We start from the raw sequence: 27,290 nt of genomic DNA on the forward strand, positions 1-27,290 counted from the left end.
TGACAGAAAATCTGTGTTCCTGTGAACTTAAAAATCAATAAATTCCAGAAGTCTAGAAATAACCTCATGACAAATTCACCACATTTTAGTTGGACAAGTAAGATCAGCCCAGAGGAAGTGACTCTTTCACCATGTCCAGTGAGGGTGGGCAACTGCAGGCTCAACTGGACCTCTGCCTGATCAGAACTGAGACTCCTCTTCCATACTCTATGCTGCTGGGCAAGGCAGATCAAGATTCAAGGAAAAGAGGCGAAGAGCTGCCAGCAGCCAGCCAATCCGCTAAGCCTTCTGCAAAAGGAGGCAGCACCATAAAACCCAGAACCCCAGTACAGACCAGGCATGCTCCTTGGTTCCTGACTCCTTTACAAACATGGAGGCCTGTCCTCTCACCCTGCTCCTCCTGGTCAGCCTTTCCTCTCTGTTTCACTCTGCTGGCTCCTCGGCTCTCTCCCTTTCTGGTTTGGCATCTTTCCATTTCCTTTGCCTAGCTGTCCTGAACATTTTACCCTATTAACAGGTTACCACGTGGAACCAAAAAGTGCTTAAAATAGTATTATTTTAAACATTTCTGGTGGCTGCTCTTAATTTTTAAAATCAGGTAAGTAACACTTTATCTCTGTGTTTCTCAAAAAACAGCTGAATTAGTGACTTCTACATGGACTTCATTTGGGAGTCATGGCTTTAACAGGGCCATACGTATTTGTGTGACTTTTTGGAAAGACTGCCCAGTGCAAGTTACCTTTATAGTTCTTCCATGACACAATGAAAAAGGGCCAGCCTTAATTAATATGCTATTTCACTCAAACTATTTTTAAAATTTTTATATACTGATTCTGTGTGTTAGAGAAAACATTCCTGTGGCTCTAGCTTTTATTCTGGAACATATCACTCATCTAGTTACCATGTTAGCTAACTTTCACCTATATGATGAATATTTCTGCTGGGCATGGTGATGCACACCTTTAGTCCCAGCACTTGGGAGGCAGAGGCAGGCAGATCTTTTTGAGTTCAAGGCCAGCCTGGTCTACACATCGAGTTCCAGGCTGGCTGGGGCTACAGGGAGACCCTGTCTGAAAAAGACAAAAAAAAAAAAAAGATGAATACTTCGATTTCTACATTCTTAGAGGTCAGTGTTGAGTGGAGGAATTAAAATAGGCAAAGCATGGTAAACATTTTCAACACGTGTGTTAGTTGGAGTTAGAAACATAGGGAGACTCTTCACTTTCTTGCTCTAGAGAGAACAGGATGAACATTACATTTTGGGATGAATGGGAGGACTGTCAACGAGGTTTTGGAATATTGCCAACCAAGGTTATTTAAATCATACTTTTTAATAACCATAGGGATAAAGCTAGATAGCCAATATATTACCACCTCACAAAACTGCTAACAATTTTCAGACACTGACATTGTAACTTCTCTGGAACCACTAAGAACCAGGCCCTAATTAAAAAACAGAAACACCACGGAGCTTAATAATCAGATCAGATAGCTGGGGAGTAGTCAGACAACTCCAAATTGGGCAGCTCTCATGCTTCATTTCAAACTCTTATTTATCAAAGCCCACCAAGTATGTCCCCTTGTGTTCCTCTAACTTCTATTCTCAGTGCTGGCCCACCCACTGTAACCCCAGGACAGGATGTCCAAGTATTGGGCACAGTCTGCTGTACATACCTGTGTGTGTCACTTGCTTCCTTAGCCCTGCCTTCACCATGGAGGCCGGGGGGGAGGGGGGAACAGGAGCTTGTTGCAGGATGAATAGCAGTTTGCTCCGTGGGCAGGAGGGAGAGGAGAGCAGAACATGTTCTAGGCAGTCCTTGCCACTTACAGATACACTTCCTCTTTATGGCTTCAAACCTCATCTCTTCCCAACCACTATTTAAAACTCAGCTCCCACAAAGCTTCTACAAACAACATTCCACCATGTCCATGAATACCAATGAACTCCAACACACTCAACAGTTTTCTTACAGATGTTTGTATTGTCTACTCTGAGTAGTTTTTTAAGTCTTGTGAGAACAGAATTCTTATTTTTCTCTTTTCAAATACAAAGAACTGTCTTTTTCATACACTGTGTTGACAGTCAAATCTCAAAATTTCTAAAGATATGACTCAGGTAAAAAATTAGATGTGGGAGACAAAGTAAGATATTGAACAGAAACAAGGTTTTGCGTGTTGTCTTTTTAAGGTACCATACATTTAAAACATTTACTGTCTTGGATTTCCATATAAGCAGCACTTGGAACACTAGAATCCTGTATATTAAAATCATGGCTTAACAATTATGAAAGAAGGGAATGTAAGCACTCACCTATCCTTGGGGAAAGGATTTACTTTGCAGGCTTCCAGCAAAAACTTAACAACTTCAACATGACCTATACCATGGGGAGAGGGGAAAGCAGATTTTAGTAGCGTAGAAATTAAATCTAAAAAAAGTATGAATGGTTAAATCTGGAAATAATATGAGTGTATTACCCTCTGCAGCAGCTACATGGAGTGCTGTTCTAGAATCGTAGTCACGCTGTTCCATGTCCATGGCTGACAAAGCAAATCTGAAAACATAAACAGCTATTTATTATACATAAAATAAATACTCCATCATTTCAGTCTAAAAGCTTGTCGTACAGGTACCATACTGCACCAGGCAACCAGTTCACAAAGTCGTGGTGGGTAAACGCTATTGACCTCTCTTCCTTAGCTTTACTATTCTGGAGAAGGTTGAAACATTAGCCAGCTCTCCAAGAATTAAGCACATTATTATTCAAACTCAAGAACAATGGCACAACTATACCAAAGTTAATGCCACAAAAGGGCAAAAAGTTAATGCCTATAATAAAGCTGTTTGTTTTTACTAAGACTCCCATTATTTAAACTGACATAGTTAACACAAGTACTAATCAGACTTTAGAACAAATGTGGAAATAAGCCTAACCATTTTTCTACTTTAAAGGTCAGCTGCAACTCTATACTAACTATTCAGTCGTTGTGGCCTTTTTAATCCTGGTGACCTGCAGGACAACAAATGTTCCATTCCCTCCTCACCAGGAATGAGGAGGGGAAAGAGCTATGGGTTACAGTAAACCACTTGCCAGTGAGGTGGACAGAGATCTGGGCTTTTATATGACAAGGTAGCAGGTCTGGGACCCTGGAAGTGAGGATTTAATATAAATCTCATTTGAGTGACTTTTATTGGAGCAAGTGTTAGTGCAACCTTAGCCTTAAGATGCTTCCTTGCCCGGAAGTACTTCAGACACTGAAAGCCACTACCCATCATACCTTCGGAGGGCAGACACATCTCCAGTATATGCAGCAAACAAAAGATTTATCACTGACTTTACCTGTGAAGAAAAGAAAATTCAGATATTCACGAGAGAAAATAAACAGTCAACTGCCATGGAAAGTGATTTCCATGCACTCTGAATGCTTCATCTGGATTATGGATAACATGTTATCTCAAGTACACAACTATATCCAATGGACACAAATGGATTTTTCTTTTAACAGAATTGAGAGAAAATGCAATAATAAAATAAGGTGCATGTGGAAAGGACTAGAATACCGGCATTGAATAGAAACTCAAAATCCTAAGAAATTTGTGTAGTTAGCATAATTGAAAAATTCTTTAGGAACTTCTTCGTTTAGCGTATCTCAACACTGAACAAGTCTGTATACTGATAAAAGTCACATCACATCATTATTAAAAACCATACCAGGCTGTATAAATGCCTAACCCCTGCCAGCAATCACTATCCTCATTACTTATGACCTTGCAAATCTAAGAGACTGAACCCTGTTTATCACCTTAAACTTAACAATAGAGCTGTTCTGGAAAGACAATATTCGTTACTGCCCAGATGATACAAATTGGGCCTCCTCAGAACATAGGACACTGCTTAAAAGGTAAGTAAACTCCCCAAATATTAAGTTGCTGCCTGTGAGTCCCCTAAGACTTAAGGTGCATCTACTTTTTGAGAGTTCTCCACTTGTTTTTACAGTTAACCAGATAAGGCTAGTTATCCTAAAGACCATTCAGTTTTGGCTTGCGCTCAAGACTATCCATCCCTATCATGAAAACTCAAGACACCACTTACACTCCAAAATCTCGTGCTCTGTAGCTTCAGCACTCATACTGATGACCTGACCAACTAGGCTCAAAGACAGAAAAAGAGGTCTAACTGGGGCACAGGGTAGTCCAGCTCTTTAGGACAAAGCCACAAGCCTAGAGCTGTGTTTCTTCAAGATCTTAAACCCAACACTTTCCTTCCACACTATGGCTCCCCTTTCCCATAGCCTGCGAACTTTTAAAAATGGTTGCAAAGCAACAAAAAACTATTGAACTTCTCTGGCTTAGCAAAGTGTTTCTAGAAACTTGCCCACAAGATTCTCCATGAAAATAAGGGTCCTGTGGTTGGCTATGTTCTTAAATATTCAATCCCATGTTGGGGATTTGTGGGCATCTGGAAGCTCTGGAATTCTGCAGTGTGGGAGCCTGTCTAGCTACATGAGCTGTTCACCCCAAACACCACCGCTTACTAGCAGCTCAAAAACCCATTCCTGTTTTTCTGCCCACTAGCTTCCCTTCCTGCTGGCTGTCACTGCTCCTGCCAGCCTCTACCCTGATGTGGTCTGGAACCCTGTTCTCTGCAGTGGTGGGAGGAGCTTAACCAGAAGGTTCTAAAAGCATATTTAAGTAGCTCTGCTCTACTGCCAGGTGTCTGACTCCTAGGGTAAGAAGCAAACAGATTCCTTTAGTGCCCCGGTAGCTTTAAGGCTATGAACCACTATTCCAGGTGTCCTAAATGACTTCTGAGTGGAACCAATTTTAAATCCTCAATTCCCCTTGCCTGCTGGGCCACAGAAGACTAGTCTTCACATTTCCCACTGGTCTTTGACAAGTTTTTATTTTCCTCTCTAGTTCCCTCTCTCATGGCAAAAGCCTGGATTAAAGAATCCCAGTGGTGACCCGTAAAGCAGCTGATACTGACAACTTCACTGAATACATAAAGCCCTGTTCTCAGCTCCCCTTACTCTCATATAAATATTTCCCATACCTATTCTCTGTCCCTTCTATGCATGCCTCTCAAACTCAGAGTGATTTCCTCACCTATTCATGGTAAGCAGAATTCTCCAGACTGGCCCCCATCCCCCACTGCTGAGATCTTTCTAACATCTTCATACCCTTTGCTAGTCCCTTTGTGTCTTCTGCCTTAATACCACAAAAATTAATTTTTGAACTAATACTTGATCCTAGTTTTCCACATTTAGGGAGAATTTTCTGAAAGTTTATATTTTTTATTTCCCTGAGAATTACCTTCACACTCCTGGGTACCAATACTCTCCAAAACTCCAGTAGCCTTCCTAAGCTAACTCCTGACCTCCAGCATCCTTCCACACTGCTTAACTTCCTATGCTGGTTGCAGTACAAACTCACAGCCCGTAGTCCATGGCCTTGCCATACACGAAAGGTGGTCTCAACATCTCTCAGAGGGTTCATAGATTCCTCTGGGCAAAATGACTTCCCAATCTAGACCTTTAATGTAAATCATTGTTCCTAACTTAACCCTACTGACTCCACCTGACTGTCCTACTGACATTTCACACTCGGTGAAAAAAAACAGTAAAAACTCTGCAAGTTCCTCACCCTGGTTCCAAAAGTCCACCTATCGACTGACCACTGCCTTCAGGGTATTTAACAGGTATCTCATATTTAAGTCCCAAATGGATCTTGGTTTGCTCAGCCTTCTACTAGTATAGTCAGCTCCTTCAAGGTTCCCCTAATTTGTGATGACACAATTCATCCACTTGCCCATTCTAAACCCCAGGGGTTGCTTACAGCTGCCACACTGCATGGTGAATTCTAAGGCTGCCTGGCCAGAGCCAAAGAGGTACCCAGCACAGGTTCCTCCCACCATAGAGTCTTACACATGGGTGCACCTGCTGGGATGGAGTATTTTTACCAAGGTGCTGAGAGGAGCTGCTTCTGCCCAACAGATGTTTCACACAAATCCACCATAGAATATTCCTTGTTTCTGTTCTATTACAACCCACATCTAGCTCATCCAACAAATTGTCCAAAATGTTTGAAACCACTACTTCTCACCACCCATCATAACTGCTCTAGGACTGCCTGAGCCATAACGTTATCTCATGCGGAGGACTGGGACCGTCTACCTATTCCCATTTAACTCTGCTACCACAGGAATGCTTTTGCCCCAGACAGTGAGGGACTCCTTCACTTTGCTCAGGTCTTTACTCAAATGTTCCCCCACAGATTCAGACACTCCCTTTTCATCACAGCTTATCCTTACCTTGGATTTTCTATCCAGATGAACTATTACTACCTGCCCCACCCTCAGCTAATTTATTGTCTGTCTGATTAAATATAAGCTCCAAGTGGGCAGGAATCACTTGTGTTTTCTTTTCCAACTGTAACCTGTGCCCATCATGTATCAAGCAACCAATAATGTATGTTGACTAAGTGAATATTCTCCCCCAATATATCAACTCTTCAACTTGGTATACCACCTGCAGCTTAAAATCTTCACCCTAGCATTCAAGATTCTTTAGACTTACTAATCTATTTTTTCTCTTTCAACTTTGACACAACAAAGTTGATTTCACTTACTGCCCTTTTGTTTTTGATCCTTTTGTTTTGTCTCTGCTCCTCTCTTTGAATCCACTCACTCTTATCTGCACTGCAACAGCACACACAGCAGGGATAGGTCAGATGCGGCTCTCCCACAACAACTGAGTATAGCTTCCATTCTTGCTCAGCCACAGCCCATGAAAATACCTTCCCTCTACCCAGTGCTCCATGAACTGTTACCAGCCCCCCCTCTGTGACCACTACTCAGTCTCTGAAATTGGAAGTCATTACCTTTATTTGCTCCCTAATGGCACCATCACATAATGGTATTTTTCCTTTCTATCTTATCTCCTCCACTACAGAAGAAACTGTGAGACTCTGATGTACACATCAATACAACATTACTGTTATAAACATTATTGTTATAAAATTGTTATAAAATATATTAGCCCTTGTAAATTGTAAATCCCCATTTGTTCTAGTTACTGTATAAACTGCATGTCTTTGTTCTGGGTGTTAACTGTTGCTTTTATTGTGTTTTTTTCTTTTTCTTTTTTTAGTGGTGGGGACTGAACCCAGGGCCTTGTACATCATGTTATTAGGAAGGTGCTCTACCAGCAAGCCATATCCCTAGCCCATGCCTTTTAAAATTCCCAAATTTAAACCAAGCTTCTCTAAGGAGATACAATGTGTGCCACGTTTAGTCACTTATTATTCAACAGTGAAAGGAACTGTCTTATAAGGCCCATGAAGTGCTTATCTACAATATGAGCTTATTTGAAGGGTACTAACACTTAATTCTCAAGCATATTTCACCTCAGAGATAAATGCAAAATGAAATTTAAAAACTTATAAGCACAAAAGCTTTGTGATAAATGAGGGGATAGAAATTAGCCTGCCTTAACAAAAGTTTTATTGAAGAGTAACTAGGTCAGTTCATTATTCTCATGAAAACAGGACTGAAGTTGGTCCAAAGCAGTGGAAAAGGTTTGATCACAAAATGAGTGTCATTCTCTCCAAGATAGGAAGGCACCAGAAGGAAGCACGTGCTTGGGCACCTCTCAGTAATAAACCACAAATGCCTCTTTATTTCACACACACACACACACACACACACACACACACACACACACACACACTTTTAGAGTCCCTGTTATGTAAGGCAGGCTGGCTTTGGACACCTAAATCCTATTCCAGCCAGTGGAATACTGAGATTACAGCCATGTGCCACCCACACCCCATAGCATCTATACTTTAATATATATATGGAATAAGCTCAAGAAAGAAACTGTTAACAGTTGGAAGATAACAGATGAGTATTAAGTTTATTCAGGGACAGTCCATTTCCTGGTTTGTTCAGTTAAACGGATGTGCCCTCTGGAAGGGACCATGGCAAACAAGCTGAAGGCCAGAAGCACCGCACGGCCGGCAATTCATCAACAGGCCAACCTTGCAAAGGATGCAGGCATGCTAATTGTTATGGAGGCTCCCTCCCTAACTCTTCACTGGATCCTGGAGTTATGTTCGCTTTAACATACCTGCCAGAAACTCCAAGATCCAGAAAAGATTGGGTTAACAGCAACTGCCAGATGCAACACCACCTGTTTGGTGAGTCATTCCACAGTAACCGGAACAGGTCACACACAGCAGCCGCTATAACCCCCCCCACACACACAGTGAAGGGAACTCTGGTGTTTAATATGCACCTCCCACAGTAAAGAAAAGCTCTACTTGGGCATGTGGTCATTCAACATTTACAAATTAAATGTTAAATGTTAACTTTATTATGCAGACTTTCTAGCACTACATTTTGCATTATCAAATTTTCCTCAGAACTTGCCAGAACCAGACACTCTTATCTTAGTTTATTTGTACAAAGTCATGACAACAGCGGGCCAAGAATGTTACAGTTCACTTGATACTGGCATGCCTGGCATGTCAAAATCTTTCTTTTTCCAAACAGCTAGAAGTGTGTGTGTGTGTGTGTGTGTGTGTGTGTGTGTGTGTGTGTGGGAGACTTGAACATCGCCTAAGTCTCCTAATTTAAAAGACGGCAGAAGTCCTACAGTCTTCAACCCTGCCATTCTCCTATTTATGTTGAACTTTGGAATGGTAATTGAATTGTGATTTTTGTCTGTCTCCCAAATATGCTGATAACTCTGTACTTATGAGTTCATCATCAGAATTATGTAACTGGGGCTGGAGATAGCCCAGCAGTTAAGAGCACTGCTACTCTTGAGGAGGATCTGGGTTCAGTTCACAGAAACCACATGGTGACTCCTAACTACCAGTTCTACGGGATCTTGACACCCTGGAGTCTGAAGACACTGCATGCACGTGTTGCGCTTATATGCATGCAGCCTAAACATTCATACACAAAAAATAAAATAATTTTTTCAATTAAAAACTACATAATTATCCCTTTGTGTTAATATAATGGAAAAACTGTGGAAAATTTGACATTTTCAGTTACATTTTTTAACCCCTGACAAGCAGATGTAAAATATGTAGATGGCAGTGTTTTACTTATTAAACACCACCGAGGTTAAGACCCTTGGCTCAAAGTCACATAGCATCAATTAGTAATATGGAGCACAGAACTCAGGTTTTCTGGATTCTCAATTCTGTACAGCTTGAACACAATGTGATTGAGAGACCTGACATTCTTACCCAAAGATGAGAAGGAAATTAAAGTAGCAGTTTAGTTAATTCACTTGCTGAATACTGGAAGGGGGATGAGGGGAAGAGTCGGAGGAAGACTGAGTCACTGGTGTCACAATTACTCCAACTGCGGTATTGCCACTCTTACTAGAGGCACAACTGAGGTTTTCCTAGGCTTTCTGTCCTTAGTTTGTCTTTATACAAAAACTAATTCAGCTCTGTTGGAATGGTTTTAATGAAAATAGTAAAAGTAGGTAACTGGAAGCTGTCCTGTTGCTGTCGGCTGCAGCTGGCTGCACCCACTCTCCCATTTCCAGCTCCCTGCAGTATCCGCTGTCACGGAATGGATACTCTTCATCTTAAATAAACCATTGTAACTGCAGATCCTGTTGTTTTAAAAAGCCTCGTCTAAGTTAGCCATTTATAACTTTTAGATAAAAATAAGTTCTGATTTCCTTCATAAAAATGTTTAAGAGTCAGGTAAGAACGTATTAAACTGCAGTTGAAGGAAAATTTTAAGTTGTAAATACATGTAAAGCAAATGGCTTGCCAACAAGAGTAGACAATAAGCCCAAGCTATGTGTATGTTGGCAGACAGTTCCCCCTTCCTTTACTGCTGAGCTACTTTAGTATTAGCAAGACTGTATAAATCTACACTATAGCAACTGGTGTGATTAGACAACAAGCCAGTGAGGCCACATGTTCCTGAGCTTTTCACTGAATTACTTGGACAAAGCTATTAATATGTTATGTATACACAAACTTAATCCAAACTGACCTGATCAGATCAGAGGATTGGAAACGATTCCTTACAGGAAGAGCAATGCAGCAATTTCATGACCATAGTTCCAATTTCTTCACAAATACAGCAAGTTTTTATATGGTAATTTCAAAAGAGAAATCAAATAATCTTTAAAGGATGGAATTTCTACTCTATAGAAATTTGACTTTAAAAATACAGGGTTAAAAACGGCAGGTCCAAACAATGCAATCTACTATTCATTTAGCTAAGTAAAAAACTTTTCAGCAACCCATTTCAGAATTCTCAGTAACTGTATGTGTAATCTAAGAAGTCTTACTTAAAAGCTCTTATCATTAAAAAAAATATATTCAAAAAGATTACCTATTACTACAAGAAAAATACAAAGCATCTCCTCTCTTTAACTGCACCAAGGGCTAAGTGTTACTGCTGAAGGCTAGAATGCTCAAGTGACAAGCAAGTATCAGTGCTGGTAAGTGACCCAGTCTGCCCGATCCCAGGGCCAGTGCTCATGACCTCCACCTACCTACGGGCCAAGAGATCGCCTAGAAAAACAAACAGGGACTTCCTCAACTGTACCATACCAAGATGAAAATATGTTGTGATAGGAAATCAGAAATACTAATTTTTACAGAGGTGTTAACCAAAGGTGTTTCTTTAAGAAAAAACAAGGGGAATAACTGAGCGCTTCTTAATGAAGCAGTAAAACAGAAGAAAAGGAGAAATTACCAAGGGCAGCTGTTCCTCTGAGGAGCAAAACTGCATTTTTTTTCATGTGGTGGACAGGAGAGTATGTGCACTGCTCTGACTTAACAAAGTTCACTCACTCTAGGTCTTCCTTTCTATACAAACACATAATTGTAAAGCTTCATGAAGACTCAGTATTATGTTTGTGTGTTCAGATAAGAGGACAAGGTGTCATACATGTAACATTGTAAAATACCATCTTTGCTTGACAGTTTATAACTAGAAAAACAAATACATCAAACCTCCAAAGAGTCAAAGAGTCTAAGAGCCCTGGTAAGAAAAATAAAATCAGGGCCACTGAAATCCATAGATGTCTACAAAGACCTTTTCTGGGGTAAATAAAAAATAATTACAGACAAGGTCCCTAAAAGAGATGGGGGTCTATTTCTGCTGAGAAACAAGTCATGGAAGTGATACAGGGAGAATTAGGGCTTTAACTCAAAACCGAATGGCCTACTTCTCTTAACATGCCCTCCAACCTGACACCATAGTACAGTAAGACACATGGACCAACCATGACATACGCTTACTAAGCTGCGCTGATGTGGGGGAGGGGGAATTCCTAATTTTCACTGGTTCTCAGAGACCCATACCTAACTTTGTTTCATAATTCTGTTAAAAGTTTAGTATGTGATTTATGGACCATACACACAAAAGAGATGTGACAATATTTCTCTAGTGTTTTTTGCAAAGCACTTACATGGCCATTCTAAATTGGTCACTATTCATGTGTGCTGGAGAAAGGTTTTAAGTTCTTTTGAAATAAAACTTTAAAGTTTGATATGTGCAGGGATCGCTATCTGTCTGTCGATCTATCTGTCTGTCGATCTATCTATCTATCTATCTATCTATCTATCTATCTGTCTGTCTGTCTGTCTGTCCGTCCGTCCGTCCGTCCGTCCATCCATCCATCATCCATCTATCATTAACATCATTTGCAAGGCCATTATCATTACTTAGAATCTGTCTTTGCTTTATCATTTATAATATCCTGAGTCAGTCTGGTTATATAGCCCAGGCTGGTCTCAAACATGTGATCAAACTGCCTCAGCCTTCTGAGTACTGGGTTACATAACTGCACCACCATGCTCTGCCTAGCATTTGCATTCTTTCTATTTTTTTCCTTTTTCTTTTTTCGTCTTTTTGAGACAGGGTTTCCCTGTAGCCCCAGCTGGCCTGGAACTCACTAGGTAGATCAGGCTGGCCTTGAACTCACATGTGCCACCATGCCTGGCTGCATTTGCATTCTTACCAACAACATTTTATTCCTTAAAGTTGGGCATGGAACAGAAACCTCTTCATATGCAAAAACCCCTTGGGAATGTGTAATAAATTAACTCCAAATTCTTTAAGTAGACTCAAATTCTAAAAGGAAGCAGGGTGACAACTATAAAAGCCTATCTTCTGTGTGGAGAGAGCCTGTGGTGTTAAGTTTTGCAGGATCTGCCTAAATCCAAATTTCAGACAGTCATGGTTTACTGAACAGGCAGACTGCCATGGCTATAACCCAAGGCTACCACTTCAATGGAATTCTATGGGCATTGCCAAGTATCCCACCCTTCCTCTCTACAAGCAGCAGCACCTGCTACCTTCTCTATATTCTGAAACCTGCATTCTGCAGTTTACTTCCAACCCCACAATTTATTCTCAGCAGAAAGCTCCCCTCATACTTTCCAGGAAAAGAGAAGTTGCTAACAGACACTTCCTAAATCCAGCCATGTGTGCCAATCTGCCTCTCCTTGTTCACCAAAGCTAACCTTCCACTTACCCGAAAACTCCAGCTTTCCCCCCAAACCTAACTTTATTGGCCATTGCCTTTCTTTCCTGTCTACTTCTAATTCTTGACTGAATGGTATCTATCAGCAACCAAGGGTTCCCTGGCCAGTCAAACTCAAATACAGAAACAATTCTTTGAAAAGATGAGGGAGCCAAGCTACCCAACAATTTAAAAAAATTCATACCATCTATTATTTTCAAGTGAAAATGGTATCCTAACACCACAAGGGAAAAAAAGACATGAGCAAAGTCCTCATCTTCCTTCTCCAATGAGTTCAATGTTCCCAGATCCCTGAAATATTTCCTTGACTCCTGATACCACTCTATCTTGGATTTTCTCCACTCACTACTTTTTCCTAGTAGAAGTCCCTCCCTAAGAAAAGGAGATGTTCTTAGGGTTCTGCCTATGGTCCATTTTTTTTTCTCACTTGTCAGCGTCTCTTTGAGCAGTATCACAGCCCTCTCTCCACCCCTAGCCCTAAATAGTCTTATGCTAGCAAAGGTGCACCTCTAGTTTACACACTCCTAAGTTTGGGCCTGTATGCTCCTCAGCTGAACAGCTCACAAAGAGATACCTTACACAGAAGTGAGCTTTTACGCACTGTTCATTGCCTGACCAGTATCCATTCCCATACTAATAAATCCACTTGTTAGGTGTAGCAATGTGTCCAAATACGAATAGTTCCTTATATCCAGTTCCCTTGCCATTAGACTGAACAGTGAGGTTTCTAAGAACGCCTTTCCCCGATTTATATCACTCTCTTCTTTCTTCCTCCACTTTGTCATTCAAATAAGGCCAAATGTAGAACAGTCAGTTTGCAACTGTAATGTACAGGTCTAGAGCCAACACACTCCATTACTGAGGTTGGCCAAGTTCATCTTACTGATGGGTGCTGGTTCTGTAATGCCTACTCCCACATTTTTTTTTAAAGGAACCTTTTTGATTTGAGTCATTGCTAATCAACCTCCTGATACCTATAAACAGGTACTTGTAAGAGCCCAAATTAATTTCTTCCCACCTTTCCAAGATTTGCTTCTCCAGTGTTCTTACTAAGGGCAGCAGCTATAGGTCTGCTGCTCACCCTGGCAGCCACCTTGCCATTTCTTTCTCATGCACTGAATTCTCGACCTATCCTTGCTCTTAAAACACATATCCCCCGTCTTACCTCTTCACATCTCAAGTCTACTATGTGGATTTTCTCTCTCCTGCCAGTATATTTTCATCATGTTATCCTTAAAAGCTTTCAAGTGTCACACTGCACTTTGAATAACTTATAAAGTTCTTAAGGTGGCAATTAAGACCCTGAATTAAGTGTTTCCCAAATGATATCCCGAGAACTACCTGTGGTGGGAGCATCTGGAATACACATTAAAAATTCACAATCTTTATTGCACTACTATTCATAATAGGCAAAATATGAAACCCTCCTAGATGCCCAACAGATGGATATAGAAAACGTGATATATATAAAAAACATATAATACACACAGTGGAGTTTTACGCAGTCATAAATAATAAAATCATGTCATTTCTAGGGAAATGGTTGGAACTGTAGGTCATATTAAATGAAATGAACTAGACACAGAAAGACATAAACCATGTTGTTTCATGCTCCATTAACCAATCAACCAACCCATCTGTGGGGCATGAAAAGTAGAAGGGAGACTGTAGGAAGGATGAAAGGGTCTAAAGAGATGCTGGGAGAAATGAGGGGGATAACGTTTTTTGTCACATACAGAATCCAAATTTTATATATATGTGACATTAAAGCAGAAGACCGTGGGGGTTAGGGGACAAGAGAAGAAGACAAGGGGTGAATATGAGCAAAGTACAATGGTACGTATGTATGAAAGTGTCACAATGAAACCCACTTCCTATGCTAACTTTGAAAAATTAAGACTATCACATTGCTGCATTAAGTTGCATGACTGGGCCTCTGGAAACTGCATTTTAAAAATTAAAATTAAGACATCTTATCAATTCTGATATGCATTAATATAGTGAGAACGGCCACCTACTCTACAGAGGGGATCTGCTCTCTAACTCATCCCGGACCAATCTTTTACCCGCACATTTTATTTTTTCCTCATTCTTCTTTCCAGGAACCTTTAAACCAGATTATCCCACCAATCTTCCTCCAGTCTTCCCTGTTCTTTAGAACAGGACTATCATTCAGAGAAACCACCATCCCTGACTACCTGGACTAAATGAGGCCTTGATAATCCCTCTTTCGGCACTCACTCTACCTTCTGTCACTTATTGCTTAAAGAACTAAAACACTGAAGCAGTTTTCTGCATCCCTTTCATTCCTCAGTTAACTTGTGCTTCTGTATTTATGTTCTGTGTTTATGCTGCATAGTTTGTTACAGACATACACAGATGGCAAGTAATATATCCCCTCCCCTTTTTATGAGTCTCATGTAGCCCAGGCTGGCCTCAAACTTATGTAGCTGAGGATGAACTTAAACTCCTGATCTTCCTGTATCTACCATCCACTTACTGTAATTACAGGTAAGTGTCATCACACCCAGCTGGAGATATACCACTTTTAAGTTAAAATGAACCTTACACGTATCAGTATTAAAGGAGCTTATCATTCTTTAAAATTATTTTACCAACTATTGTTTATTTGCATCTCCGCCTAGATAACTACCTCATTCACCATTAACAAGCAAAAATAAGCACTGACTAAATGAAGAATAAACTAATGGATAATACACGGGAATAATGTAAGGTTAATTTATATAGGTCTAAACTACTCCAGTCAAATTAAAATAGCTAAATAGTTTGAACTAAGTGTGTGGCATTTAAACAGAAACCAGTGAAATGCTGAGAGGGATAAAAGCCCCTTTTCACTCTTGATTCTTACTTGGTAGAATTTTAAAGGAAATAAAATCATTTAAAAGGCTCACATTTTTATCAAATACAGGGGGGATTTAATTTTGCACATTATATGCATTATCAGAAATGGAGAAAACAGAAAAGGAAAACAAAATTCCTGTTATAGAGGAAAGGACAAAAAAATGTTGGGCACTAGTTACATATGGCCTGAGTATACTGAATTGGAAAACGGGAAATCACACAATTAGGAATGCATCTTTTTAGGAGGAATGAAACTACTTAGCCATTCATACGACCTTTAATACAAAAGCAATACTAGAAAAAGAGCAATTTACAGATAGACTGATAACAAAGCTATCAACTTGCCAGAGAAACTGGGGAAAGATAATTCTTGTAGGCCAAACTGTAACAGTGCGACTCTCATTCAGAATACACGGTATACACTTGTGTTGTGATTTTGCTTAGTTTCCCCCCCCCTATACTTAATATTACCGTTACAGTCAAAATCAAGCATCTACACAAGGACAACTATATTGGCTTCGGGTAAGGATAGAACTTTCATCTTCACCACCAAAACATTCTAGTTTTTGGTTTTTTGAGACAGGGTCGCCCTATAGACTCAAATTGGCCTGCAACTTGATATTTAGACTGGGCTGGTCTCCCAAGAGCTGTGATTAAAGGTGTGTGTACTATTACACCTGTCTTCTAGTTTTGATTTAAAAAAAAAAAAAACTCAAACATATTATGTGAAAAATTGCAGAAGATAAACTCACTCTTGGATAATAAAGTATCAGTTCATAATAAAAAAAAATAGGGCAAATGTAAATTCTACTTTGAGCTCTATGAAAGGCTCTAAGATCTTTTTTTTTTTTTTTTTTTTTTGGAGACAGGTCTAGAATGTGTTATTTAGACCAGGCTAGCCTTCAACTCAGAAATCTCCTGCTTCTGCTTCTCCAGAGCTGGAATTACAAATGTGTGCCACCACACCCAGCCTGATGATTTTTTAAAATTTTATTTATTTTTATTTTGTGTGTATTGCCTGCGTGTAGGTAAGTGCACCAGTGTCGTGCAATGCCCAAGGTCAGAAGAGGCTGTCGGATCCCCTAGGACTGGAGTTACAGACAGTTGTTAGCTGCCATGTGGGTGCTGGGTCTTCTGCAAGAACAACCAATGTTCTTAACTGCTGAGCCATCTCTCTAGCCCCCTGATAAAGTTTTATAAATTACATTTAGTCGACAAGGTATTTCGAAGCAAATAAAACAATTTAATATTTGCTTTCTAATAAAATTTGTTCAGTATTAAACATTGACTTTTAGTGCTGGCATGCACTAAGCTGTAATATGTAAGAATATTTTAAAATAATAAAAGGAACTTACACTTTTGGCTCTAAATTTCCCACATACTTTAGAATGGATCCTTCCAGATCATGTCTGATCATGTGTGCTGAAAATTCTCCAATGGCTTCCCAGCACACTTAATTTTAGTAAAAGGATTTTTGGAGACAGATTAATTTTTCAGCTTTCAACTTATTATATATTTTTAGGTGAGTATTTTGCCTGCATGAATGTGAGTGCATCAATGCACGCAACACCTGGAGACCAGAAGACGGCATCAGATTCCCTAGAACTAGAGTTAAAAACAAGTCATTAGCCATATGGGTGCTGGGAACTGTACCCAGGTCCTTTGTAAGAGGAGCCAGTGCTCTTAACAGTCATCTCTCCAGCCCCAGAAATTTTTCCTGCGAGTAACTACATATTAAGATCATAGAATACTGGTGGTATGGTGCACAAGCACCACTTATTTACACTAGAGAAAGTATAGTGAAAATTAAATAACTTTATCTACTATGAAGTTTCTTTGAATTCTTGGTCTATAATGGCATTCTGAAATTGCTGGCCCTTTGGCTTTCATAAAATACCCCAATTTTATTGGGAAGGTGATATATAAATCAGTCATATTTTACAATGGGAAAAAGCAGTCTGTTTCAAAAGAAATGAACCCTTTTTACCAAAGTATGTATAAATCTAGATACTATACTCCTAAAAGTGATGTGCACTTAGGGAATTCATATAGTCTGTCCAGACCTTACAGAGACAACAAAATACTCATCAGAGTATTTACCTGTTTCATGGTTTCCATGAGGAGGAAAAAAGTAATTCTCAAAACATGCTCTACACTGGTGGGTGACCCCACAGTAAGCACAATATATGTTAGCTATTGCAATGACCCTAGAAGTCAAACTACTCAAAATTTGGTGTTACAAGGTCTCTGCTAGTGTTTTACACATGCCTTGTTGCTGGGGTTGATTACAACTGACAAGGGATAATCTACAGAAAACTAGATCATCTAAGCTAGCAAGAAGGATTGTCTAAGCAATCTGAAGCTACCAGAGTCTAAGCCCAAATCTCTGAGGACTGATTTGGTGTAACAGTGTAACTATCTCAAGTCTGTGTAATGCTAAGTTTCTGTGATAGAGGTATGAAAAAGAACTCTAGATTTCTGAGGTGTATTTGCATGAGCAAATGGGCATGGATGGATAGGACTTGTTTTCCTCCATTTTAAATTGTGTCAGTTTTAGGTGCCTGTAAATAAGACTATGTAATGAGTGAGAAATAGCTATCTTTACTTCATGAAATCAACTTTACTTAGACTGGGGCAAGAAAATTTTAGTCACAGAATTAGTAAATACTATGCTTCAAAAATATTAAAAGTTATTATTTAGTAAATGAAATTTACATGGATTTTTTAAGGAGAAAACAAGACATGCTTGTAGAAGACCATACTGAACAACCTAGATGCTAAAACTCCCAACCAGCACCTACGAAGAATTCTGAAGAAGATCCAGATTTTTTTAAGCCACGCCTCACAACAGCACCTGGTAAGACTTTTTGCAAAGCAAACACTAAAGAAACAGTCCTTTATCCAGAGCCCCCCAAATACAAGGTGACTGCACTAATACATAAGTGGACAACTACACGACAAAGCCCAATCTGTAAGGACCACCAAATGACAAACAGTGTTGATTATGCAGTAGGGACATATAAAGTAAAATTACACAGTAGAGCCAAAAACCCCGTTTCAAAATACACCAAAAAAAAAAAAAAAAAAAAAAAAAAAGAAGACAGCTCCTAAGATTGTATTATTTAGCTAAAAACACAGCACACTACTTTTCTTTCCCCCTCAGGTTAAAAAAGAAAAAAAAAAAAGCACACTAAATTCTGTTTACAAACAGACAAACATAAATTTTAGCCCACTTCCTTCCTCAAGATCACTGTGTAAGTTTCTCTTTGAGATAAAAATGCATATGACATTGATATTTTACTGGTACAATTAACAGGGATTAGCAGTATTAGTTACCACAGAATTTTAGCAAAATTACTGTCCTGTAATTTCATCAATATCTCTGTAAAATTTGTTGGACAGAAAATGTTTATTCACCTTAATTCCAACACTCATCTCGAGCAATATTTGATTCACGACTTTATTCAAATGCTAAATCATATACATAGACATTGATGTAAAACGCATGGACTGTAAACTCTGTAAAACCACAGAGAGAACTATATTGTGAAGAACAGCTTGAACTTTTATATTTCATGTATGCTTTCTAAAAAAAAGTTTTAAAACATAGCAAATACCAACACTACTGATAAGAAGTGAAGCATAAACATGAGCAATGACAATTTAGAGATGAAAATCTACTTCATGATATAAATTTAAGAAGCATCTCATTTTCAGCCAGCGATGAATCATGATATGAAAGAATAAAATAAGTAAGAGTTGGGTGTGGTGGAGCACACCTTTAATCCTAGCACTTAGAAGCAGAGGCAGACAGTTTGAGGCCAGCCTGTTCTACATAGTGAGTTCTAGGCCATCCAGGGCTGCACCTGTCTCAAAAACATAAATAAATAATACCCTGTCTCAAAAAGACCAATAAATAAATAAATAAATAAATAAATAGGAACAAATGCATAAAGATAATACGTTTTGGGCTTTTCAACTGGAATTTTTCATTTTGAGTGATAGGAAAAAGAACAGACCATCCGTTTAATTTATGCCACGGGTTTTACACATTATTCTGATTCCAAAAGAAAGTCAAGATTTAAGTCTTCTGTTGTCCCCATACAGGACAGTTCACCACTAATGATTTGTGAACAGGCACAGGCACATACAAAATACTGAAATCTTACTTGTAACCTACAACTAAACAAGTCTAATAAGACACTGAAGATCAAAATTTCCAACTTGGATTTTACAATGGAATGGCTCATATGAGCATTTACTAACTTCAGTTTGACCAATAATATTTCATATTCACTGTTATTTTAATAGGAAAGCAAGTTGAATTAAATGGAGATACAGTCTCTTAAAACAAGATTCTGAAGCTGGAGAAAATGGCTCAACAGGTAAGAGCACTGACAGCTCTCGCAGAGGATCTGCATTCGGTTCCCAGCACCCACAGGGTGGCAAACAACTGTCTTGTGACTCCAGTTTCAGGGCAGTCCGACATCCCCTTCTGGTCTCTGTGGGCACTGCACAATATGGATGCACTTACATGCAGGCAAAACACATACACAGTTTTTTTTTTTTAATTAAAAAAAAAAATCTGGCCGGGAGTGGTGGCACACGCCTTTAATCCCAGCACTTGGGAAGCAGAGGCAGGCAGATCTCTGTGAGTTCAAGGCCAGCCTGGTCTACACAGCAAGTTCCAGGTCAGCTGGGGCTACAGGGAGATGCTGTCTCAAAAAGATCAAAAAAAAAAAAAAAAAAATCTAAGCTGTGATTCTCATGTTTATAAACTTACAGAGAAGAGCTAACCAGGCAAGTTTAAAATTCAAGACTGAAGGAAACAAAACAAGCACCTGATTTTTCCTTTGGTGTTGGGGACTGAGCCCAGGGCCTTGGCAAATACTAAGCATACTCTAATATTGTGCTGTATCTCCTACCAGAAACCAAGCAATGCTTTTTCGATAGTAACTGTCTTAACATTTACAAATAAAGGTTTTAGAATATTAATGCGTTTCAAGTAACATCTTTTCTTATCAATAATAAATTAAAATCTCCAACCCAAAATCTAAAGAAGTACATGAAAAACAGAATTTGCTATAGTCAAAATAAACAAATGAGGAATTTTGTTTGGAGGCCATTCACAGATGCGAACATCTAAAATAAAAACCACAGAAGCAGGTACCTATTTTATATGTGCCTAGGAAAAGCCAACCTGCAAAGGGGGAAAAAAAAAAACTTTTTTCTTCTGTCAACATTATTTTGAATTTGAGTAACATTTTACTTATTAAGAATCCTTTTATTTACATTTAATCTAACTCTGAAGGGATTTATTTTTTAAAGCCAGTGTGCAGCATTTATTTTTAGAGTCACACTACTGCTACACTTACTTTTCTTCCAAAGGTTCCAGGGTATGATTTTATTTTTAGTAGTATATAATAACAACATTCACTTCTAACTTTACTGAATTTTATTAACTGCGGCATGACTACTTACTAAATACAATTAGTTTTAATAAATGCTGCTGGTACTATTTGTCTGCCAAATAACTTACATATCACCACTGCTAATTATGCTTCTCCATTAAAAGAAAGTGTGTCCAAATAAAAATATGCAACAGACTCACATCATTAAAAACTGTAAAGATGGCAACAAAGCAACCTGGGTGCTAAGAATCCTGGAAAGGAGATTAGGTAGGGCTGGAGTTTATACCAGGTAAACTTTAAGATTATTTTCAAATGGAATTATTATGTAACCTTAGAGTATCAAGCACGACTACACAGCAGAGAAGACTTGCAGTACAGAAAACAAAAATCACCAGAAATATGATATAAAAACAAAATTTACAACTACTTCAGGTAAGTTTTTTCTTTTCATAAGTTTTTTTCTTTCAAAGGTTAAGACTCCCCAAATAGGTAATTTTAATCATCTGAGGTATTAGAATTGAAAGCATTTCAGCAGACGGAGCTAAAGAAGACCAATATTTTTAAGACTATATAGAAAAATCTTATCTTTGGATATTAAAATTTAAATAATTATAAAAAATTTCCCTTTGTCACTATATCTGGTTTATAAAATTTTAATAGAAACACCTCAGAATTAGTAAATGCGTTGAGAATTAGAAGTTCAGCAGGGTCCTGGAATTAACTGTTAGAATTAGCAGGCATCAGCTCACTTGTTCTAATAGTTTTATTTTCTGGTGCTCAGCATCCAACCCAGGCTTCATGCATGCCATATACACACACTCTCCCTAAACTACCCTCCACATCCTTTCACGAGCTTTCTGAGGGCCAAAATCATAATTATTTTCTTAAATTTGCCAATGTATTATTAGTGGTTTTCTTGTGATTTGCTGGAAGATATAATTTACAAAACCCCCCACAATTTTTAAAAGCAATGTACCTGAGTGTTAACCAAAACTTATAAAAAGCACTGAAGTAGAACTACAATGTACAAAACAGAAATGGTAAATATTTCTCAAATCTTAAATTTCCTTTTTTTCATTTTCTCACAAAATATAAAGCAACACAATTAGATTTATGGTCAGTCTTTCTGTTTGAAAAAGTATGTTTTCTATTAGTTATAAGCTCTTAAGAAACATCAAATTTTGTCAGGTTAATTTTACATTTGATGGATTTTGGCTCAAAAGTCTTCATAGTAGTTTTCCACATTTCTTCAAGTTTTATTCATTTTATAGTATTCACATTAATCAACTATTGAAATCAAGAGGAATAAAAGAAACTCCCAAGTCTATTTCTTTCATTCCCAAGAGATATAAAAAATAAATTTTAAAAAAATTGTGTAATTTGAAATGAAACTCGAATATACTTGAATATATTTATGTGTAATTTTGCCCTTAGATTCCATGTCAGAGAATGGACTGAATAAAAGTAAAAAGAAGTCTAAATGCTTTACTACAGGGGTCATGATGCATACTTCTATTGCATCTTCAGGGGGCTTTGGTTTTATTATACGACATATATGTATGGTTTAATATAGTGACAGAAAAAGCAATTGAGGGGAAAAGAAAAATCACATGTAAACAAACTAATAAATTTTTAAAAAATGCATTCTACAACTAAAGGCCATTTAGGAGACACATCAAAATTCTTAAAAATAAATAAAACTAAAATTTGTAAACAGAGAACCAAATAAAACTATTCTATATGATAAACTATTCAACCTGAGAACATCACTTATTTTCAACTGAATACAATCCTTTATGATAAATAATGGCAAGGGCTTTTCAAGTCAAATTCCATATGGATTCACATGTTCTTGCTTTTCCTTTTCTGAACTTCCCAAATATTTTTAGCTCTCTCTTGCCCTGACAGTGCTGGTGGCAAACAGAAACATCAACAAGAGAAACCACAAACCTTTAAAATCAGTATGAGTAAGAATGTATTTGTTAATTTGGGAAGAGCAAAACAGTAGTCATTTATATATATTATGTGGAAAGAACAGCTGGTCATTTACAGAACTAAATTTAAATAAACAGATGAGACAAATCTACATACAAATACAATCCACACACAGTAAATTACCCTATGTGAGCAGTTCTTTTATATGTGTGTATATATAAGCAGTTCTTATATATGTGAGCAGTTCTTTCCACACACATATATATGCTTATGAACTACAACACTATCAGATCAAGGTCACCAAGCATTCTGTCTCTCCTTTTGCCTTCAATGGGTTAAAAACAAGTTTTAAGATTTGTGATTTATTTGGGGAATCCACTCTAGAATATGAATAGCAAATCTAACCAAACAGAGGAATGTAGGTATTTGGCCTACAATGCATGCATTCAGTGTCTATAATTAGGGTAATTTGAAACACGTTGTAAAAATATTCAAAGCTCCTTCCAAACGTTGAATTCCTTAAGAAAATAAAGGCAGATTTCTTTATTATGGTCATCTCACTCCACATAATTTCTACTAATGACTGAATATTTCTAGTTTCCCTTCTAGGCAACTTCACAATAGTATTTTAACAGTATCTTCACAAAGGATAACTCTTCTAAGTTAAATCCCAAGTGTGTCCCCCCATACTTTAAATGTTAGTTGCTTGTATATACATATTAAGAGGGGGAAAAAAAAACCAATAAAATCAGCTTAAAATAAATTTATTGTACAATACAAAAGTAAGCATACTGCAAAATAAAGGTACATTATTAAATATACAAAGCAAATGAAAGAAAGCTAAACAACACAAATGTTCAATCCAGGCACTAAGATAAAATGCACAACATTTATGCTAAAAAACCAAAGTATTTTAGGAAGAATATGCATTTCAAATGAAATGTTAACGATGGCAAAAAAAAAAAAAACCAGGAAAAAAGAAAAACAAATAAGCTATCATGTAAATGCTTGAATATCAAGAATCAATAATGGCAGGAAAAATTAAACCCAATACTGGGTACTTTTCAACTGAAGGAATCAAAACATTCTCAAAACTGGCAAAGCTTTTCTTTCTTTGCTAATAAGAGTCTGTAGGCATATTCACAGTATCTTACTGTTCTTCCATTACACCTTCCTCTGTGCATCTCTAGATGCTCCTTCTCTAAACACAGCAGTCTATGGAACTCTACTTCGTGTTTAAGTGTGCGCTGTGCATTCAAGCCTTGCCAAACTATTGGAAGTGCCACAAATTAAACTAATCTTGAAATCTATACAAATATGCACACATTATGAAAATTAACTCTCATTTTATAAGTATAACCAACCTCTGAACAAAACAGTGAAATGTAGAGTATGGAGAACAAAAAAAAAAAAAAATCTTTCTTTTTCCAATAAAGGCACTCAGTTACCTGAATCACAAAATGGCCTTGGGAGGAACTAACACAAATGTGACAATGTCCATAGGTATGGTAGTGGCAAGGCTCTGAGAAGCATCCAGTTAGGAAAAGCATCTTAACACTGAAGGGACAGAAAAGGTCTTTCTAAAACCTAACTATGTAATGATTTAAATATTGAATTAGTAATTAAATCAGCCCCAAAGGCTTCTAGCTAGCATTTCTGAGAACTCTTCCTAATTATAACAGATCCCAGTCTCAAAACATGTCTTCAAGATTTTCTGTATCTATACCAGTACCAGTATCTAAATTACTCAGTGAAATCTTTGTTAGACTATATGACTTTTGCAGAATCTGCCCTACATCACATATGCAATTATTCTAAGAAGGCTTTCACCTTCAAATACCTGCTAAAAATTTACAATTTAAAAAATGAATTTATAAAAACAAACTTGAAATTGTGAGGAAAACAAGAAAGGTATATGGATGAAGCAAGAAATGTGAATAAAGCCTACAGGACTTTACAATCACTTTGCCAAGAAAGATGAAAAAAATACTGTGCATAATTATTTGAAATCTGATTATATATTCTTTTGAAAACAAGTTTTGATTCTCAATATTGCATTTTTATAACCAAACAGAAGTATTCATATTTAACAGATATTTTAGCTGCATACTTTAATACCTTCAGACTACATTCATTTCCTAAGCACTCTATAGAACAAAATTTATGAGATGCCATAACTTAATCACAGAAGAAATATTCATCAGCACTTATGAAACTTACAAAATTACTACAGGCTAAAACCCAAATTTACCATTCATACTTAAATATAACAAAAAAAATTACATGAATAATATGAAAATAAAATCCGTTTTGAAGACACTGTCTCTCCTTCTGAGTAACTAACCATCATAACTTTTTAACAACAAAACACTTCATTCTCCCATATCTGCAATTCTTTGGCTGAACTGTTTTAGTAACATAAAATACCCCTTCTATACATGGTAACTCTAACAGAACACAGGAGTTGCAAAAGAAAGAAATCGACACATATTTTAAAGTAGTTGGTAAATTTTAACTACATTTTAAAAATGTAAAGCCAATCTACCACTAACAAATGGCATGTGTGTGTAAACCAAAGCTAATCTACTGCACTTTTAAATAAAATAATTTGGGATTACTTTGCCTTTCAGTTTTGTATTTAGCATGGAAGTACTTTCTATTGACATTACTAATTATCATATCAGTAATAAAAATGGAAAAGAAAAACAAAAATGCAAAAGCTTTGAATTTGTAGGTTTTAGAACTACAAAATGACAATGTATCTGACTATAGTTAAAATTTTAATGTAATTCAAGAAATTAAAATGCATGTAATTAAAAAATAAAGCAAACTTGCTTTATTTTTAAATGCTCTTTTAAAAATTAACAAATTCCTAAATTTATTTTTTTATACAAAGATCACAAGCAAATTTTTTTAAGTTTTATGGCTCCCAGTACTCAAAATTGAGAACAAGAGTCAAATAAATACTTATAGCTTGAAAAAAAAAATACAAAATCAAAACGAAAAGATGTTTCAAAGGTTAAATGAAGAAGCATTCTGAACTAGAACCCATCTCTTTAGTTTTTCTCTCCCAGACTTTCCATTCTATACACTACAGTTGTAGAGATGTCCTCATTTGACTCAGGTGACACTTTTTTCCATACTGTCTCTTTTAAAGCAAGTTCTTGCTGGAGACTTTCATAGTCCAATGGTCCAAAGGAATGCTAGTTGTTCAAGCAACATACATAATTTATTAGTGCACTTGAGTGATGAAAGGTCCAAGCTATAAAATGGTATTTTTCAATGAACATTATTAAGATCCATTAACATTTTCACCCACCTTCACGTTACTCATGAGGATTCCTATGAAAGTTCCTATGCTGTCAGCTTTGGAAAATTCTAAGGTATTATCAGAGGTTACTCTGATTGAAGCTAATAAAAATGTAAGATGGCATTAACAAAATTTTATTCAATATATATGTTATTTACTACTTATAAGTGCTTTATAGTGTAAAAGGTAATTTTACTGTAAATATTTTTCATATGGGATACAAAGGAACTGAAATAAATTTCCATGTAAGTCCTTTGGTCCTGTGAAAAAAACTTAAATCCCAGTTCTTAATACTAGCTCTAAGAGAGAAATGTTTGTGTAATTCTATGAAGCCACACAGATATTTAGCATGTAGTACTTACTATTGTCACTATCAGCATCATATCATTAAACACTTATTCTGGAAAAAATATTTTATCTGCCTTTAAAACTTAAAAGGCTTCATATATATGCATTTCCATTTACCGATTTGATCACAGAAAAGACAAGGAATTAAACTTTAATTCAGAACTAAAACTGACAAATAAAAACAAAACTTTCTTTTTAATTAGAACCATTGTATATAATATCTTCAGTATCCTCTTTAAAACTGTTTTAACAGGATCAATTATAAAACTCTTGCAGAAAACAACAGAAAACCAGCCTTGCCCATAAACAATTTCCAATTTAAATAATAAAACAATATTTAATGTCTATGTATCAGTGACTAAATATGAAAATGTCAGTAATTTACTCATTTGTAATTGGCAAAGACAGAGACCACTAACAGATTTAAGTTTTAACTAAACAGGCGAATCTCAAATTCTGTCTTAAAAAAATAATGGAGAATAATCTAGGAAAGAATTTGGCTTACCCTTTGATCACCACCTTCTCTTCGAGGATCAAGTTTTTTTGCAAAGTGTCTCAAATTATCATAGTTATGGAAATTACACAGAGAAACAAGATCCTGTGAAGTGATACAGAATATGTATAAGAAATTGGCTATTGACTGGCTCTGTTTATTCACATTTTAACCAACTATGCTTCTAGTATCCAGCTTTACTACCACCTCACAGCAACCACCATTGCAGACTATTCAAACAGCACAGTGTATAAGGAAGAGGACTGAAATCAGGATAAGAACACACTTGTTAGCACAGCCTTAAGGCTCAGTCACTCAAACTGCCTTTCATTTTCTATAAAACAGAAATTTTAGCAGGCCACATGGAAGACAACTTACATAAATTACTTTATACACAATA

At 37.2% G+C, this 27,290-nt stretch overlaps 1 protein-coding gene across 2 annotated transcripts in view; it reads right to left on the reverse strand.

Annotated features, from left to right (window-relative positions):
• Gls (glutaminase) overlaps positions 1-27,290 on the reverse strand; it is a 73,063-nt gene that overhangs the window by 811 nt on the left and 44,962 nt on the right. The window contains exons 14-17 of one of the 2 annotated variants that reach the window (XM_008835613.3): positions 26,903-26,995; positions 3,277-3,338; positions 2,476-2,552; positions 2,312-2,375 (exon numbers count right to left, since the gene is read on the reverse strand). In XM_008835613.3, the coding sequence (XP_008833835.1) occupies positions 2,312-2,375; positions 2,476-2,552; positions 3,277-3,338; positions 26,903-26,995 (296 nt within the window). Of the gene's footprint in view, positions 1-2,311; positions 2,376-2,475; positions 2,553-3,276; positions 3,339-23,487; positions 25,943-26,902; positions 26,996-27,290 lie in introns of those variants that run through there. The other variant, XM_008835614.3, reaches the window with a different exon arrangement.

The sequence above is a fragment of the Nannospalax galili genome, unplaced genomic scaffold (genome assembly GCF_000622305.1).
Source record: "Nannospalax galili isolate Female #2095 unplaced genomic scaffold, S.galili_v1.0 scaffold115, whole genome shotgun sequence".
NCBI classification, from domain to species: domain Eukaryota; kingdom Metazoa; phylum Chordata; class Mammalia; order Rodentia; family Spalacidae; genus Nannospalax; species Nannospalax galili.